The 18,386-nt window shown below is 42.2% G+C and overlaps 1 protein-coding gene across 1 annotated transcript in view; it reads right to left on the bottom strand.

Annotated features, from left to right (window-relative positions):
* Positions 1-8,027: 8,027 nt before the first annotated feature.
* LOC311252696 (voltage-dependent calcium channel subunit alpha-2/delta-1-like) overlaps positions 8,028-18,386 on the bottom strand; it is a 92,779-nt gene continuing 82,420 nt past the window's right edge. The window contains exons 37-38 of the mRNA XM_084346115.1: positions 17,021-17,103; positions 8,028-13,511 (exon numbers count right to left, since the gene is read on the bottom strand). Coding sequence (XP_084202241.1) covers positions 13,389-13,511; positions 17,021-17,103 — 206 coding nt within the window. The 3' untranslated portion in view covers positions 8,028-13,388. The remainder of the gene's footprint in view (positions 13,512-17,020; positions 17,104-18,386) is intronic.

Below are 18,386 nucleotides of genomic sequence, written 5' to 3' on the forward strand. Positions count from 1 at the left end.
TGCGTAGCGCTAACGTACATCATCAGAGCTGAAATGCCTTCACAAACTCATAATCATATACTTGTCCCCCTTTAATATGCTTATTTGCTTTCCTTAAAGGGTTAGTTCACCCAAAATCAAAAAATATATATTTTACCTCGTACCTGTAGTGCTGTTTATCCATCTAGATTGTTTTGAGGTGAGTTGCCGATGTTGATTTCTGGGGGAACTGTTCCTGATGGATGTCATTTCATGTCTATAGCGAGGAAACAACTCTCCAAAGTAAAAAAAAAAAATACATATAACAATGCCGTACTTCTTTTGTTGAAGTTGTACAGAGCTTATTTGGTCTTAGAGGGAGTTACATGCTGAAGCAATTTGTCTTGTTTTCAGAGTAAGGGTGGCTAGTTTTGTTACTTTCACTTACCAAAAATAAACCAGCACTAACATCTGGAACACCGGGTACAGACCATAATGGTCTTCAATTTCTAACTCCACTTACAGTCGCAGAAGCGAGCCAAGACACGTCTTCTAAATCCAGGTATGCAAGTTTTTTTCAAGCTAGTTTTTCGCCCTGTCAATATGTTAGAAGATTGAATAGTCCAGTTAAAAATGACGAGGAATACAATTATTAGTGTTTTTACCGACAGTCAGAAGAGAAGATGGCTGTGGGATAGCCAAATATGAAGTCACAGCCACCTAGTGAAAGACCTAGCCTCACAGGATGCCAACAGACGCCTCTAAAGCTCAATAATTAACATGGAATACATTTTGGCTATTTAATCGGCACAAAAATCTAGTTTCTTACCAAACAATTCCTGTTTCCATTCTTAACGCTAAGCTAAATGAATTGGATGCAAGCTACAGCTTCACACACACGAGCGTGGTGCCAATCTTATTATGCAACACTTGGGAAGACAGTGAAAAAGCTAACTTATATAGCAACATTGTGTATGTAGCAACATGATGAACTGCTCCTTTAACTCTCTCTAAACTTCCACTGCACTAATTATGCATCTACACACATTTGCACTTACTCAGCAACTAATTACCCATATGAACACACACACACACACACACACACACACACATAGGTTCACTGCACGACAACCCTTTGATAGTTGTGGTGGGAGAGGTGCAGCACCATGCCTGTGTTCATGCTTGTAATTTCAACTGTGTGTTTGTGGGTGGTTTGGGTTTGCACACGTCGTCTCGACTGCCGACGAGGGCTTGTAAATGAGTCACTCTTGCTCAGTGTTATTAAGTATTACATGTAGTTTAAGCGTTTTTACATATATGTATGTGTAGGTGTAAGGATTTACAGGTTTGTTTGTCTGTTGTGTGGCTGTAGTCTCGTACAAATGCTCAAACGTGTGTGTGGGCTGGCACCAACGGATGCAGCTGTAGGTTAATTTAGCCACAGTAGACGGCTTGTAGCGTGTCAGAGGATCTTTAAGAGGATCTTTCTGTGTGTGTGCCAGACCGTAGAGCCTAATCACGCACTTTGTTATTACACACGGGCGAGATGCTGACTCGCTGTCCCGATCGGACACCTGGGGCTCCCAGCAGAGGAAATAACTCACGCTCCACCAGAATAAAAGACGTCTGCCTGACTCCGTGTCTGCGTTATGTAATTGGCTTGTATCAGATCTCTCTGATATGAGTCTGTGTCTCTAACAAGAGACTGTAAGACTCATCGAAAGTGTTTGTCCGCCGGTGTTAGTCATTGTTTATGACTCTGAACATGAATCTGGTCGGTCTGAGGGTAAGTAAGGCAATCAGTCAGTGGGGCAGTTAAAAATCTGGCTGCCAGTGAGAAGGCACAATAGTCATAGCAGGGTGCTGATAAATACAATTTTTAATTAGAGTTTACTCAGTTTGCATGATTCACGCTGCCTCACTGCTTTGTCAACATATTATTCTTATCAACAGAGAAATAATCGTTTCCTTGAGAGACCGGCTCATCCAAATGACCAAAAATCATATTTTCTTACTTTAGGTATCCAGTCATGTATGCAGTTGTGTTGGGATTTAAAAGGGGACATATTATGCAAAACTGACTTTTTCCTTGCTTTAGTATGTATATTTGCGTATCCGGAGTGCCTCCCCACCCCCTAAGCATGAGTTTTGACAACTAAGTCAATATTTTGTACCTGGCAGAGTCAGGATTTGAGTCTCTAAACGAGCCGTTTGGATTTCACCCGGATTGTTATGTAACAGTCCGGGTGATTTGCATACTCCCCGCCCTCGCGCTGGGTATCTCCTCCCACATTACGCCAGCTACCTGAACGAGGATCCGCCATTTTGTCGTCGCTAACTTGTACCCGACAGCCTGACCGCTACCATGTACAACCCTTAAAGCCAAGCACTGCTGCTCTGTCGTCGGATGCACGGATCCTCAAAGGATATCAGAGCGAAGAGGCTACTTTTTATTTATCAGGGTCTCAGCTTCAGTGAGCAGAAGCGTTATGGTCTGTGCCAGTCACTTCACATCGGACTGTTTCAGCAGCCAGGGTCAGTACAACGCTGGACTGGCAACGAGATTGTCCCTTAAAAGATGGATCCATACCCACTGTCAATGATGGAACTGTAAGTATTTAAAAAAACAGTGTAGTTTGTGTTACTTTGGCCGTTTAGCACATGAGCTAACGCTAACCGTGGGTGTAAATATGAGGCTGAACTAACATTACATGTGAAGTCATCAACGTTGGGCTTACTGGCCGTAGGACTCACGATAATGTTAATGTAACGAAGCGTTAATTTGTCATATCAGCATTCTTTTAAAACATGAAGGTGAATTGAGAAAATGAATTAGGATATTGAGATTTTATCGCTTCTAACCGGCCGGTGAACCACTGCTCGGCCGTGGACATGGGGAGGAGACGGGGTGAAATGTCTCAGTTGTTCGCGGACGTTTAGCTGCTGTTCCGCGGTGAACACGCAGAGGAAACGGTATGAACTGGTCTCTGTTATTCTCGGCCAGTGAGCTACGTTCATTCATTAGCATGTTGTGCTAAAGGACAGTGTGTAAGCAAACTTCTAGAAGCGTGTCTTGTCTGAATGCACTGCTGACTGTGTGACAGCCCGAGGAGCTGCTGTAGTTGGGCAGATGTCATGGCTCTGGGAGACTGTCCTCTGACCGTTTTTGCCTGTGTGTTGGTATACATGTAATACGTGTGTAGCGTTAGCTGTAGGTTACAGCTAACGGTACAGCTAATACTACAGCCTGTAGCGTTAGCTGCTGGCATGAGAGACCAGACCTCAGGGTACCAAAACGTTATCTGCAGTAAAGCAATCACTACTTTGTTTTGGAGCTGGAGACAGGGGCTACCTGCTACATGTCTGCTGTGCTACTATCAGTTATTTGCAGGCACGGACACAGAAAAGCTGCGCCGCGCTGTGTATTGCTCGTTGTTTTTTTTGTTTTTTTTTCCCAACTTTATTGAAAGTTGCTGTGTCTCGCTCGTTGCCATGGTCACGCGATGCCGTCCTCACGTCTTCCGGCCGACAGGAAGAAGTGGGCGGCGCACGCAGTAGCTCATTAGCATAAAAGGGAAAGTCACTGAAACCGGCTGCTTAGAGCAGGGCTGTGAAACTGGTGTGTAAACAACCCTGCTGTGCTCAATCCTTCCGATGGATCTTGGACTCTGTTTTACCTCGACCCATGAGATGTCCCTCTGGATTGTCTGAATGTCTGATAACCACTACAGTTTTTTTGGTTTGGATCTGAAAACACTAATTAATGAGCTTTAGATGTGTTGGTAGACAGCGAGAAAGTGAATAAACTCGCTTCCCAAAATGTTGAACTACTCTTTCAAACACTTGTAAGGACGGTTTATAAGTAACATAGATTTGAATCAAGCTGAATCAATAAAGTTTTGTGGATGAATCTTCTCCAGGGCACCGTCATTTAAAGACAAAGTTTTGACATCTTGTTCTTTTTTCGCCTCGGCTCTGTCTGCAAATCTTTCTAAGTGCTCCATTGTTTTCCCCTCTCCTCTGCTCTCTTCTCCCCTGAGATAAGGACCACTCATATTTCCAGTCAAGGACAGCTGATACAAAACCGTGGGTGATGCTGGTGATTCAAAAACCACATCAAACCTCCGGCACTGGTCATCGGGAGGGGAGGGCGTCCCACATCTGCCCTGGGTATTTTTCTGTTTTCCCGATACAGCCGGGGCCTCCACTTTAGCCTCACTTTCTCTGCGGCCAAAGGAACATAAAAGGGACATGAAAAGCCAACGCTACCAGACTGCAGCAATTACAACAAAGTGAGTGAATAAATGACCAGCAGATGAGTAACAAAGAAACGGAGCTCCCAACAGCGATCTGAAGTGATGCGGAGACAGAGGAGCAGGTGAAGTAAATTTGGAAATCAAGCTGTTTTGGAAATACGAGAGAAACGCTTTGAGTTTGCCAAGACAATTGTATAAACCTCCGGTTTTCATGAGGCTTTTTTTCCGAGCTTACATGTGGTTCAAGTTGCACAAGGTCGTGTAAATAATTTATTTTGCTAATTTCCAACTGCATCACAGAAGGGTTGTTTGTACACACAAGAACTATTCTGACGCCAATTACACAATAATAGACGCCATCGACCTCCCTTTCATCGCGCAGACCACTGTCGGAAAACTGGAAAATATAAGGCTCTCCTCTCTTTGCGTCCGTTGCTTCAAGGATTTATGATTTGATATTTTCTTAGCTCTAAATATTGAGTCGACACCACATGTGGAGAGTACAATGTCCCTTTCTTGGCTGTTGTTATTTTTAGGTAATGATGCACAATAAAATGTAATGTGACACACTCGTCCAATGACATAAATCAACTTCCAGATTGGGCATGTGTGACGCATTCTGTGTAACCCCAGAACACAGTTGTGAGACAGACCCAAGAACTTCGATGTCACACTGAACAATTTTCCAAATTCTGGGAGTGTTTGTTTCTAGTTAGTGGTTGACAGTTTCATTCATCAAGAGAACAGTCTGTGCCTCAATAAAGTCGTTGTTGGATTCTTGGAACTGCAAATGAATTTACAGGGCTTGGAATAATCTATTGAGTTCACTTTTTTCAGTCTTCACGCACAATTTCTGCTCCTGTCTGATAACGCAAGACTGTTTGAACATTTTTGTTCTCGCGGTTGCGTCAGGACACAAAAGACTCTCAAAACAGAGACCGATGTGATGCAGCTAGCACGGCCTGTCCTTATGGGTCAACTGTGCAAGCAGCATATTGCGACTGATATTTCTGTTAATTGTTAGCCGGCGACCTCTAGTGGCCATTGTAGTTATAACGGCAGCAAATGAGGAGGGCAGGTGAGTATAAAGGGCGACGCCGAGAGGAGGATGGGGTGGATGGACGGGTCAACAAAAACAGCACTTTTACCCAGGAGAAGTGTGGCAATTTGAAACAAGTATTATCTCTCTGCTTTTAATCTCTTAGTGTTCTACCTTGTTCGGTTTAAGCGTACTGAACCCTTCAGAAGTCTGGACATAGTTGCTTATCTCAGAGTTAAGACGGTAACAACAGGCTACCTGGAGCTCTTTACTGGATGTACGCATGATGAAAGAATCCTGTACTTTTAATGTAATCTCCTTCATCGTAATCTAAAATCTGAAAGGAGTGTAGAGTTTAAGGAGCTGTACGCAGCTGACTGCTGACCCTCAGGGTTCAGACTTTCAGAATAAGACATTTACAGTCCGCCCATCCATCTTGCTTATGATTTATACTAGAGGGTCGCTGGGAGCCGGAACCAATCCCAGTTGACACCGGCCGAGAGGCAGGTACAGGGAGAACATGCAAACACTTCACAGAAAGTTTGAAGCCGCAGCCAACGGTGCAAACTACAGCATCTCTGCCAGAGAGGTACAGTGAAAAAAAACAGAAATTCTGTAGGGACGCACAACATAAACATATCAGTCTCAGCTACCCTGACATGAGACCCCCCCTGTGTCCTATAAGCATCACAAGATGTCTATTAGAGCAGTTGTGATTGGGTTTTGAGTCCGGGCCAAACAAATGCCTTTATGAGGTGTTTGAAATTTAAATGAAAGGGGACGAACTTCATTTGGGATCAGGGGTGATTACACATTACACACAGCCGAGGAGCAGAGCCAAAGTAAGGACGAGCTAAAAGACAGGAGATGTGGAGACAAACAAAAACCTCAACAATGCCTTGGTGGTCTAATCGTTGCTCTTTGTCGTCAATTGAAGCCCTGAAGCTGGGTTTTTTTTCCTGACCACAACCCTCAAAGTTATTCTTTCTTCCCAACAAACTACCGGATCCTTTGTAAGCCTGCGTCTGTGCAAAAACAAACCTTTCTCAGTGGGTTTGTCCGCGGGCACCAAGCAGGCTTTCGTGTGGGGACAGTGTACTCTTCAGTAACCCAAAACCGGTCATACTGTAGGATCGCCTCCACAGAATGGGAAGGGGAGAATGCAGAAACCATATCTTCCTCATCTCGCACGGTGAGGAATGCAAGAGTAAGCATTTGCTGGGAAGAGGGAGAGCGAGGGTTTTCAGAGGAGTGCATGCATATAAATGAAGCGGTGAGCATTCCTGGTCAACATATACGATCCTTTTTTTTTATTATTAAGCCCTTCAAGGTTCACTCGGGTGCACAAACCAACGACATGTGACACCGTCTCTCCACTTTTTAGAAAAACAAATCTTGGTGTAATGAGACTGTTAATGCTTACAAATGGAATTACTTACATAATAAACTTTTCATATTTACACTAGAGGCGGTTTACTTGCGGGACTTGAGGCCAGATATCAATCAGTGACAGGGGGACACAAGCCCAAAGACTTAGGATAACAATCAAAAACACAACAGGAGTGACCTCTCAGTGTAAACCAAACTGGGTCATCTTGTTGCCAGACGCGAAATCCAGAGCCCTCAGCAGGAAATCCACCGTGTGTTGTTGACATCGCAGCTCATCCGTGACAGACAAGGAATAACACTTTTGGAAAGGAAGAGTTTTTTTGGGGGGGGGGGATAATAGATAGGGTCCAAGAGAGACAGGGTGCTGTCACCGGAAAACACGTTTTTTTAAAGCGTGATTTAGATCTTTCATAGAATATTCACTCAAAGAAAGAGGATGCATGGAAAAACAGAGATTACACACAGGGAGAGTTATGCTACGGTAACAAAATATGACAGATTTATGAGTCGAAATCCAACTAGGCTTGAGGAATTTACTACGTAATTTCTTTGCATTACATCGCATGTTGATAAATTATGTTTTGAATGGGCGTCCGGTTTCTTCACTGAGCCCGAACTTCACTGAAATGGCAGTTTCGCTAACTTATGGTTGGTGCTGTTGTAATCAATTTGTGTCACATGGTCTGTAAAATATGTAATTTCATATTATTGGTCTCCGTATAGTCATTCACCAGCTGTGCTACCAACAATAAAGGCCATTTTTTATTAAAACGAAATACTAAAGACATTGTAATTGGTCTCATTTAAAATGTCCCCAAGCACCGAAAGGATTTTACTTTTTCCTTATATACCATACCAAGCTAGGGTTAGTTTTTTAACGTCTATAATAAAGAGTAAAATGAGCCTGTAGTTTGTCTTTGGGGGGCAGTGTGTAAGAATCTGGGCTTGAGCACAGCTGGTTTCAGGTTCAAGTGTAAAGCGAACTGCGCTAACGAGAAAGTCACTTAGTATTTGATCAACATGCAACAGGGAAAACAGGAATTACTGCAAATTTACGACCAGAGAACATTACGGGTCGTTGTTAATGGACGTGTCCTTGAGCCAAATTCAATGTTGTAGAGAGATGTGGCTGCAGCTACGCCTCCACCGTTTCTTTTCCTGGACAGTGTTGATTTTGGCCGAACGTCAGGTTCTGATGTTGGCTAGACACTGGGAGAGCAGACTCGGGGTGCTTCCTTCTCATTCTCACACACATTTGGATGGGAAATGTGTGCTGGCAATGTGACAGAAGTTAGTAACAGAAATCTGATCCGCTGTGGAAAAAAAACAGACATTTTGCAAGGGAAGGACATCAGCCAGAACTCTAGAAGTAATGCAACAGATAGTAATCATAAACTTTTTATTCTGAATATACCTTATTTGCACATGAATAAACACGTTTTTTCCTCCCCAGGATTATAAACATTGTTCTTTTTTTCTTTTTTGTTGAGAACAACATCCCTTTTGTACAAATTTTTACAGGACTGATTCTGGAGAATCAATTTCCACTAAAGTGTAACATATTAAAGCACAATCGAGGGAGACTGACAGAGAGGCCCGCCGCCAAGACTTCCCCGACGCGGAGTCTGGCGAGGGGTGACTCGGTGGACGCTTCCATCAAGAGCCTGCCTTGAAAACCAAAAGGCAGAGAAAGATTGACTGACAGGCCCGCCAATCGTCTGCCAAAGAGTGGCAGCAAAAAGGTAACAGACACAAAAAAACACACATTAAGCAATCCTCAAGATTCCAGAAATAAAAAGGCCAACCCACACAGTCCACACAGAGAGCACCAACAGAATCAAAAAACACTTCATATCACATCGAGAGAGTATTGTTCCTGAGGTGACAGCATCTGATTTTAGCACTTAAGAGTAGAACGGGACATCTGGACGAGTATGAAGCTCGTGTTCATTCTCCAGTGTTTTCTGTGCATTTCTATGCGATTAGGTGGTGTGAATTTTCACTTATTTCATATCTGTACAATGCCTCAAGTGACTTTAAGGACCATATCAGTGTTTTTGCAAGTTTGTCTCCTTACCTACAATTAATATTTCCAATTTTCTCCACGTTCGAAGGTGTTTTTCTACTTTTCAGGCCCACACTGCTCTGTGAGGTGGTTTTGGGAGATTTAAAAGCAAACCACATGAACTTTGAATGAGCTTTTGCTATTTGTTGTTAGAATGTTTGCCCTTGTGATTTGATATGAGGGTATTTACATTACAGCTAATTACTGTAAGGGATAGACTTACATACAGAGGTCAACCTAAAGCACGTGTTACCGTCCAGTAGGCCACAACCGAAATAATTCTCGTCGGCATAGAGGATTAATAAGAGGAAACAACCTTTTGTTTTATTCATGTTTATCAGATGACAGCATCGAATGATTGCAAGCATGGCTGTTCTTGGCTTCTGTAGTTTAGCATGTTATAATTTCCTTGTGTTTTCCTTTTTTAGTGCTGAACACAGAACAGTTGAGGCTGATGGGATTGTCATTAGTTTTGCAGGTTAGTTAGTTCTTAACCAAATTACTGGACACACTGAAGTATTGACCTGATGACGGCACTAGATTAAAGTCCAGGGATGACTACAAATTTCATGGCAATCAGTTTAAAACCTGAGATATTTCACTTCAAGGTGCAATATGTGAGCGATTTACTCAAAGACGTTTAAAAAAATTAACAAAAAATTATCAACAGGACATGAAAAAAGCTGTTTTAATGTCATGAAATCTAAGTAGTGCGTTGTGGAGATATCCAGTTAGCAGAAGAGAGGTCGTAGTCTAAAGACACCAACCCCTCGTGCTCTGAGCTCCCGGTCCGGACCGCTAGATGCACGGCTAATCGAGCTAGCTAACTAAGAGCATCTACAGCAAGCTGCAGTTAGCGGCTACTCTGGTGATGTGCAGTCCCTTTTGTTTGGAGTATGTATCAGACAGCTGGTCAATTCTTTTAAATTTGCACCTTTAGAGCCACAAATCTGAACCTCATGGTGGCGCTAAGTAAAACTAGGGGGACCAAAGTCATCAGGACACATGAATGTCAAGTATTCCTTATTTGGAGTTATTGGTCCAAACTTGCTGAATCACTGGTATGGCCCTTAAATAACAGTAAATCACACATTGCTCGAACCAATCAGACAGATTGAGTAGTGCATTCAAACATCACGCTGGCCAATCGGGTTCCTTCCCCCAGCTGACTCAGAGCAGTGAGGAACCAAATGCTGTCCCCCCAAGAGAAAGGCAGTAATAGCTGATCATACCTTATCATATCATATCATGAACAAACACCTGACACCCAGAATATGATGCTTCCCAACATTACACACTAAAGCAGGAGCACACCGGATATGTTGTTTTCTTTTTTTTTTTCTTTTTTCTTCATCAAATTGTCAGCCACTACCATGCAGCGCACAGGGAAACAACTTATGAGACCTACATCTTGGTAAATTGCATAAATGTTGTATTACGATAATAGGTTTCTCCACAAGAGAATAAGAGAGTCCTATATGGCACTTGATATTCTTGAGTGTTAGTAAATGAGGAGCATAAATACCGTTGTTAGTTTCACCACATTGTCTTTTGTTGGAAGTTGAAGATAGAGGAAAACAGAGAGAGTAAAAAGTGCACATCAGCGACTTAGAAAGTCATTATGATGATGTTGGTAGTGGTTTGCCACAAAATGAGACCGACAAGAAGGCACTCCTTGATCTGACTCAGAGGAATGCTTATTTGTTCGAAACTGACATTTCTGTATGATGTCACAGCGAGTATTTAACGAAAAAGGAGAGAAATTGTAGTGGTAGATGATGTGGTGCACACAGCTTAGAGATTTCTGTGGTTTTCACGTCCCCACAGAATTAAGTAGTTTCCTGCAAACATGCGTCAGTGTTTATTAGACTCTTACAAAAAAACGATGCACCCCCCGGTTTTGTTTTCGTGGTGTTTGTAACATCCCAAATCCCCAATTTACTTCGTCTGTTGATGTTATGATTTGAAATAGTTGAAATTGGAAATGTTTAACAGTGGTTTTGAAACAAAAGGGGTGATTTGGAGTTGCTATTACGCAGTAAAACCATGAAGTGCATCTGTCAACAGTTGTAAAGTATTGGTAACTGTTTCAATCGTTCAGCCTCAGTTGACTAATAATGCATCACGAAGAACATATGAATCATTTTAGCCTGCGATTGTCAACTCTTGCCTGGAACCAAACGTCCGCATAATGGCAAACTTATGGGATTGCTCAATGACGGCCGTGACAAACAAGTGCCAAGTGCAGCTGGTTTAAATAATAATTACATATTTATATTACACAATCACACAAGTTCTCTGACAGACAAATAATTTCCTGCCTCGTTATATGTGTCCTGTACTGCTCAATATATGTGTATTAACACGTCAACCACAACGACGAAGCATGGCCTTAAATTGCATCTTCAGGGTGGATTTATATTTTCATCATGAAATTAATAAAATGAGTTATTCCCTTGCATCCTTGCCCACAGTACTAATATTGCATGGAGATTTAGCGGCTTAAATTGTCCAGATTTGATCCTGCAAAATTTGATACACTCAATTATTGTGGCAGATGACATTTGCTCTGCAGCAGTGGCTAATTAGTCTGTTTTGCGCTCTGGCCAGCAAGATGACACTATTTAAAGGAGACGTTATGCTCATTTTCACAGTAATTAATAATGTTTTAATTTCTTTAATAATAATAATTCATAATTTTATTTAAGGTTACTACTGGAATAAGTTTACATGCTCTGGTGTTAATGAAAACGCATCAGTTTTCTCATGCTCCTGTCTCCTTAAGGCCCCTCCTCCCAAATACCCAGTCTCCTCTGATTGGTCAGCTCACACACACCTGAGTCAGCTGTGCTAAATCAAATCTTAAGTGCCAAACTAGCCGCTAGGCATAAATTATGTGTGACATGGTGACCTCGTGTGACGGGATTTAAGGCGGGGCTACTGACGAGGCATTTAAGGAGCAGTGTTTTCTGTGGGAGGGAGGAGCTTCTGTTGGTGCGGACCTTGATCCCAAACTTTCAAGACCTTACTACATGCACAAGAACCTTTATAAAACACTGAAAAACAACAAAAAAACCAAAAAAACCAAAAAGCATTATAGGTCTCCTTTAAATAAAACCATCAACAGAAAATCATCTGTCAGTTTTCACACTGAAGCTCAGTTGTTTTGTGTACGTAACTGATGGAAAAGAAAGCACACAAAATGAACCAATATGAACTAACATTGATGAAAATGAAATACAACAGTAGACAGGATCATCAGCATGGACTGACTGCAGTGATTTCTGCTGGGTTGATATCATACCACAGTATAATAAACTGAAAGAGGCAACCTCGCTACTACGCGGACGGAGAGGTTGTTCTTCAGTCAGGAGATCAAACTGTAAAGACGAATCACAGCTGCACTTTGAAACGCAGTGCAGATAGTAGTCATTTAATTTACAAAGTGACAGCAATGAATACAAATGTACGGTTGTCCTGTTTTGCCGAGCAAAATGTCAAACACAAATTCTGATACCCTCCTCGTTCGTTTGCTTTCGTGGTTGCAATAAAACAAACAGTAGCGTGCTAGCCACAGCCTACGAAGCCAAAGGGTTCGTCTGAGTCACACACTCCACATGGCACTCGAGATTTTGTCCAATGAGCATGCACAGGACAACAGCCAGGCTCAACCCTGACCGGTTAATACGCACTATGGCAACAATGTTTTCATTGGAGCAATCCAACACCAAGGTGGGAAATCCGGATAGTCCACCACTCTTGATCAGAGCTGATGGGTGGGCGATCAGCTACGAAGTTAAAATCCGTACAGAAGAAGAAGTCAGGCGCTCTGTGGCAGTCGGAGGGGCGGTTTCTGTGCATAAATATTAACAATGAACGTGATTTCCACACTGCAAATACAGTATCTACATGAAAGAACACCGGGGTGAAAGTAAAAACGATGTATGTTGCGAACCCTCAGAGATACTGTGAAAATGTTCTGGGAAGCGCTATCATAAAATCAGACTGCGACAACATTATCATCAGCAACCCCAACGGAGGCAAGAGAAGGGCGCGAGCTTGTGATGTAACAGTTTGGCATACGTTACTGCAATCTTAGCCGGATTCTCAACCACAAAGAAAATAAATACCTAAAAACTAGCCACTGCAAATCGATTCAAAATAAACGGTACGCTTACAAAGGGCAGCGCTGATTCTGGCAGTGGTGAATAAAACTGCTCAACATCTTCAACAAACACCAAGTCCCCCTCTTTGTGATGTGTTAAAAACCCTCTGATACTATAAGGCAGTCCGATCTCTTTCATCAATGACATCAAGCCAGAGAAAGTTCAGAAGTTGCCAATCAAAATTAATCTCTGGATTCCTCTGATCTCAGCTGGCAGGGGACCACTGACCGGATGAACAACAGCCAAAGCTCAAGTTCTTTCTTATCTTTCTTCCAACATTCATTTCTTTCGTCACTTGTGCCCCTCGCATCCGGTGAAATCGCTTTGAGCAACCCCTGAAAATGAACGTATCAAAAGAAGAGATGGGCAGAGTGTTGGGCTCACAGGTTTTTTTTTTTGTTTGTTACAAGCGCTTCTCATCTGCGTTCATCGTTTCGGTGGCAGCGTTGCATGCTGGTTGCCATCTGGGAGATAACCGAGGGAGGGAGAGAGGGTGTGATCAGGATGTTCGGAGGTCATGATTGGATGGCGTGGTGTCTGGAGCCGGTCATAACCCAGAGGAGCACCAGCTGAAGGGCCAGCATTAGCCAGAGTGAGGGGCTCAGACCGGATGCACCGCCACAGTCAGGGTCCTCCTCCTGGTGCCGAGCAGGGAGGAAAAGAAGTGAAGTTAGTGATTGTTAAAGCCAACATGTTAGACACTTTTCAACTGAGCATTCACTAAACCCCTCCCCCAAACAGAGATTGTCCAATCCAGTCCAGTTAAATGTTGGCATTGTACATTTCTGGAAACCAAGGATGAATGAAAACGAACCTAAACTGAACCAGACAAGTGCGTAGACCTAACCAGACCTTAAGTACAGCATCGTCACAACATAAAATTGAAACATAACCTTAAAATGAAAAGAAATGTAAACTTTTAACAAACCTGTGGTTCGCAGAAACGTACAATTCCAACATTTTTTCTGATGATTGGGTTGTCGAATCATAGCTTAGCAACTAGGCACAGCAAACCTGTCAAGCTTTGTGTTTCTCCAAATGCGTTGGTGTTCATGGGGCTCTAGTAAGAGCGATACTTAGTATGTGTAAGAAAGTCTCATAAAATAAGTCAAAATCATTAGCGAACCTGGCTAACTAGCTACATTAGTTCTTGTCGTGACATGTGAACCACTCACGACTAGCACATCCATAGAGAGGAAGCCAGTCCTCTTGTAATGTTAAAGAGGCTATATGTAAGATTTTTAGCTGAAGAAAGTATAAAATCAACTGAAATTATCAACAGAAGCAGGGGTATCTACTGAAGTTAGCATGCTAACTGGCTAGCCTTGACCCGGCCCAGTCCGAAGCTCCCGTGCTAGCAGTGTAAACACCAACACTCCCCTGGTACCGAGCTCCCCGTCTGAACTGCTAGCTGCACTGGGCCAACTAGCTATAGGTTAGCAGTTACTCTGGTGACATGCTGCCCCTTATTTGTTTCGAGGATTTGACAGGAGGCCAATTCTTACTCTTATTCTCTAATTCTTTCTCACTTGTTTGACAATTACTAAGAATTTTGAGTAGCTATCTGCCGACTTCATCATTGTAAACTGCACAACGCAAAGCCTGACAGGTGCAGGACCTTAGCAGCTCTAAGTAAGGGTGGTGGGGCTTCGCAAACGGCCAGCAGGAACTATGCAGGGTACAAACATGAGGTCAGAAAATATAGAAAAAGCTTCAAAACTTCTTTTGAAGACTTGACTGGAAAACTCTGAGCCATAACTAATTGGATACTCTCACTCTCTCTGTGAATTTTGCATCTGGAGAGGCACAAGGGAAAGAATGTCTTTCCTTGATTTGTTTATCGAGAGGAAAAACGTTGAGAATCATTAAAAGAGACGTCAGAACGTCTAGATGCAAATGCGAAGTGAGCGGTCTGTTTAAGCTAGCGTCTGGCCACATCAGAAATCAGATGTCAGAGCAGAGCAGAGATCGACACTGGAGTCTATTGCCTGAGACGGACAATGATAGATGGGGAAAGATACAAAGAGCATGGCTTGAAGTTCAAAGTCAGGTGAGATGGAGTAAATGTTGGCGAGCGGTGTGAGGGAAGTAGACTGGGAGGTAAGCTGGGGGGAGGTGAAGACAGATGGCGGTATAACATGAGAAAGAGTGACGGGTGAGGATGATAAGGGTCAGGAAACGATGGGAACAGACGTGAAGTAGTGGAACAAAGCAGAGACAACCAGAGATGCAGAAAAAAAGGAGGCGATAAGGTGAGAAAAGTGTGCAGGGGTCACGATTGAGGATAAGACAGTGATATAAATTAATGAAAGAGAAAGAGCTAGCGTTATGGGACTGACCCGAGACAGCACATGAACAGTGGCAGCAGTAACATGAGCAGAGAGGAGGCCAATGGGGAGCCTGCGCTCCTCCTTCGGCACATGGCCTCATCCTAACCATCAACAGCCAATCACAGAGCGGGAAACAGAGAAAACAGAGAGAAAGAGAATCATGCAGCAAAAGGTCCACACAGTTAGCAAGAAGTTAGAAAGCAAATATGAGCAAGAAAATTAGTTTTCAACAATTATAGTACAAGAAAGATGCATTCACTTGCGAGATAAGAGTGTGAGAGAAAGAGTTAGTGTGTGTGTGCGCGAGTGTGTGAGTGTGCAAGACAGTGCAGGCATAGGAGTTAATTCATAAAGCCGACAAACTTCGACACTGGAAAAAGACTATAGAGTGAAAACAAACAGAGCATTCAAGCGCAGAGGTTTCACACGCAGAGATTCATCAAGATGTTTGTTTAGCTTAGTTATTCATAGTCGAGCAACAACCCGCTGTTTGTCTCTGCGTGGGAAATCTGCGCACGTACGGCTTTCCAGGGATTGCAACAACACAAAAAAGAGATGACATGCACCATGTAAAGATATTAGTGATGGAAAGGTGCCATGGGTAGAATTTCCTCACTGATATACTGTTTCCATAACAGGAGCGCAGCTTAAGGATTTTGGGCCTCCGGCCAGTGAGGCTAAAAGCTGACTGAAACCCTCCCTTAATTTTTTATTGGTCCCTAATATGTTGCTGTTGCGTCTCCTTCGGTGAAATGTCAAAACAGATCAGGTTGTTTCATCTGGAGTATACATTTGGAAGGAATAATGAATAAAAAAGATATGAAAAATGCTCCCAATAGCCGGCTCTGGGATGATATAAACTTAACATTCATATTACAATAAATTATCACAACAACCTTGATAACATCTAATGTAATAACACAATATTTCCTTCCTTCATATTTCAGTCGGACCGGTTTAAAGCTTGATTTGTTGGTTGAACTTAGCTGTTAGCGGACTCTAATCAACATATTTATATTAACGACGGATCAGATGATTATGTGCTAAGTGAAAGGGGTCAAACCCACAGAGGATTCTCACCCGACCGCAGTTCCCTCGAGCTGTTTTAACATCTTTCAGCGTATTCTTTTGGTTTTATGGCCTGCAGCTTTAACTGCCCTCATCAATCACATTTCAAGCAGCGCGAGGCAGCTGTTTTCAGCTAAAAACCCCCCAAAAAGCTCAAATAAACCTATTGTACGCTTCTTGCCCAGCACCAAACAGCTGTTAAACACAGTTAGTGACGAGCTGGTGAACAAAGTGTAGCATTTAGCAGCAAAAGAGCCAAAACAAGCCAAAGAAGTAGCTAAAGAAAGGCAACTTCACCATAAAATGTCATAATGAGACAGGGTTGAATTTTTAAGCTTGATGCAGCGCCCCAAGTGGGCAAAAAACAATCAATTATGGAGCTTTAATTCTATCGGATTCAGTAAATTCATGGTGTTTGTTGTCTAGATGTGTTAGGATTGGATCAACAGATGATTATCACAGTTCTGCAAGTGCTGAAGTACTAAGAAACGCTCTGTTTTGCAAGCTGTCACCATGCCTAAATATTCCTTGGCGATAAACTTGAGGGATTTTAGCAGTGAAACCCAAAACAGTAGCCTCGGGGCGGACGCTTTAATTCGAAAGGCTTTTCGGATTTCAGCAAATTTCTGCAATTCTTACGAGACTATTAAAGCAGGAATGATACATGAAACCCTACACAGAGCACCCTCAGCAACACATTTGTGCAGTTAAAACTGTTGAGCAGTCCAGGTCTGATGAAAACAACTTACATGTTCAGTGTTATCAAAACAGACCGCAGGCCCTTTTCTGTACCGAGGATTGTTAGACAGTATACACGGATCAGGGCCGTCAGCTGGATGAGTACAGTCAGGAAACATGACAGTTTCTGAGTGATTAGTAATAGCGGTAAACAAATTGCCCTTTGTAAGTAGACAATTGCCATGGGAAGTTCTAAATTATAACATGATTAATAAAATCACCAGGATGTATCATATTACTGTCCAAATCAGGCAGATCCAACGTAATTCTGCAAGGACTATAAAACGTTTTGGGTTTCAAGCACATTGCTCAATGAAATGGCCGTCAGTGTGTTTTCCAAGAGGCTTAATCTGTAATTGACAACAGCCTTGTGTGCTGGAGAGACCATCACGATTTGTTTGTAAGCTATTCATCAGACATATTCAACACTGCCATCTGCTTTGCAGACACAGAGAGAAACCCAGCGTGTATACATCTGAGATCCGGGCAAGTTTTAAATGTCAACTACCATGGAAATGGTGATTATTGAGAATTACGCATCGTGAGGAACAGCCTTTTTACAGAAGCATGAAGAAAACACATCCTGTGTTCACCACTTTCTATGCAGCCCACGTCTATAATGCATTATAACACACTATGGCCATTTATAGTGACTTTTAACCAGCTTGTAATGTGTTACAGAGGGATTCATTACTTTACTTAAAACACTTACAGTAACCTCTCATCACAATATAACACATAGTGTTGTGATTATTGTTATAAAGCATTCTGAATATGAATATTCCTTATAACTTTCGGCACACTGTAACACATAAGAATGTTTTAAATAGATTATTAACCAGCAGCATCATAATGAGTTATGATTATTGTTATAAAGCATTATGAGTATTCATGAGTGCTCATAACTATAATTGCACAGCGCTATAGGTGCGTTATAACGCATTATAAGACTGTTCATAATACATTATCATGCACTTTAGGAATGCTTTTAATCGATTATTAACCATTACGATAATGAGCTATGATGATTGTTATAAAGCATTATGAGTGCGCATAACTATAATTATACAGTGCTGAAGGCGCAATATGACGCATCATAAGTATAGTTATGATTATTGTTATAAAGCATTATGAGTTTTCATAAGTGCTGATAACTTTTTATACTAATTATAAAGCGCTTCAGACACACTATAATGCATTGTAAGTATGTTCGCAGTGTGTTGTAATGCATTATAGACAGAGGCTTCATGGAAAGTGTTGGTGAATATATCCTGTTGTCTTGTCATAATTAGCATTCATCCACTGTTATCTTGTCACAAACATACACTTTTAAAACATCTGTTCACTCAATCCAAATGTTCACGTTCTGTGCCAGAT

Source organism: Pagrus pagrus (assembly GCF_965226575.1).
Source record: "Pagrus pagrus genome assembly, chromosome: 23".
Lineage (NCBI taxonomy): Eukaryota > Metazoa > Chordata > Actinopteri > Spariformes > Sparidae > Pagrus > Pagrus pagrus.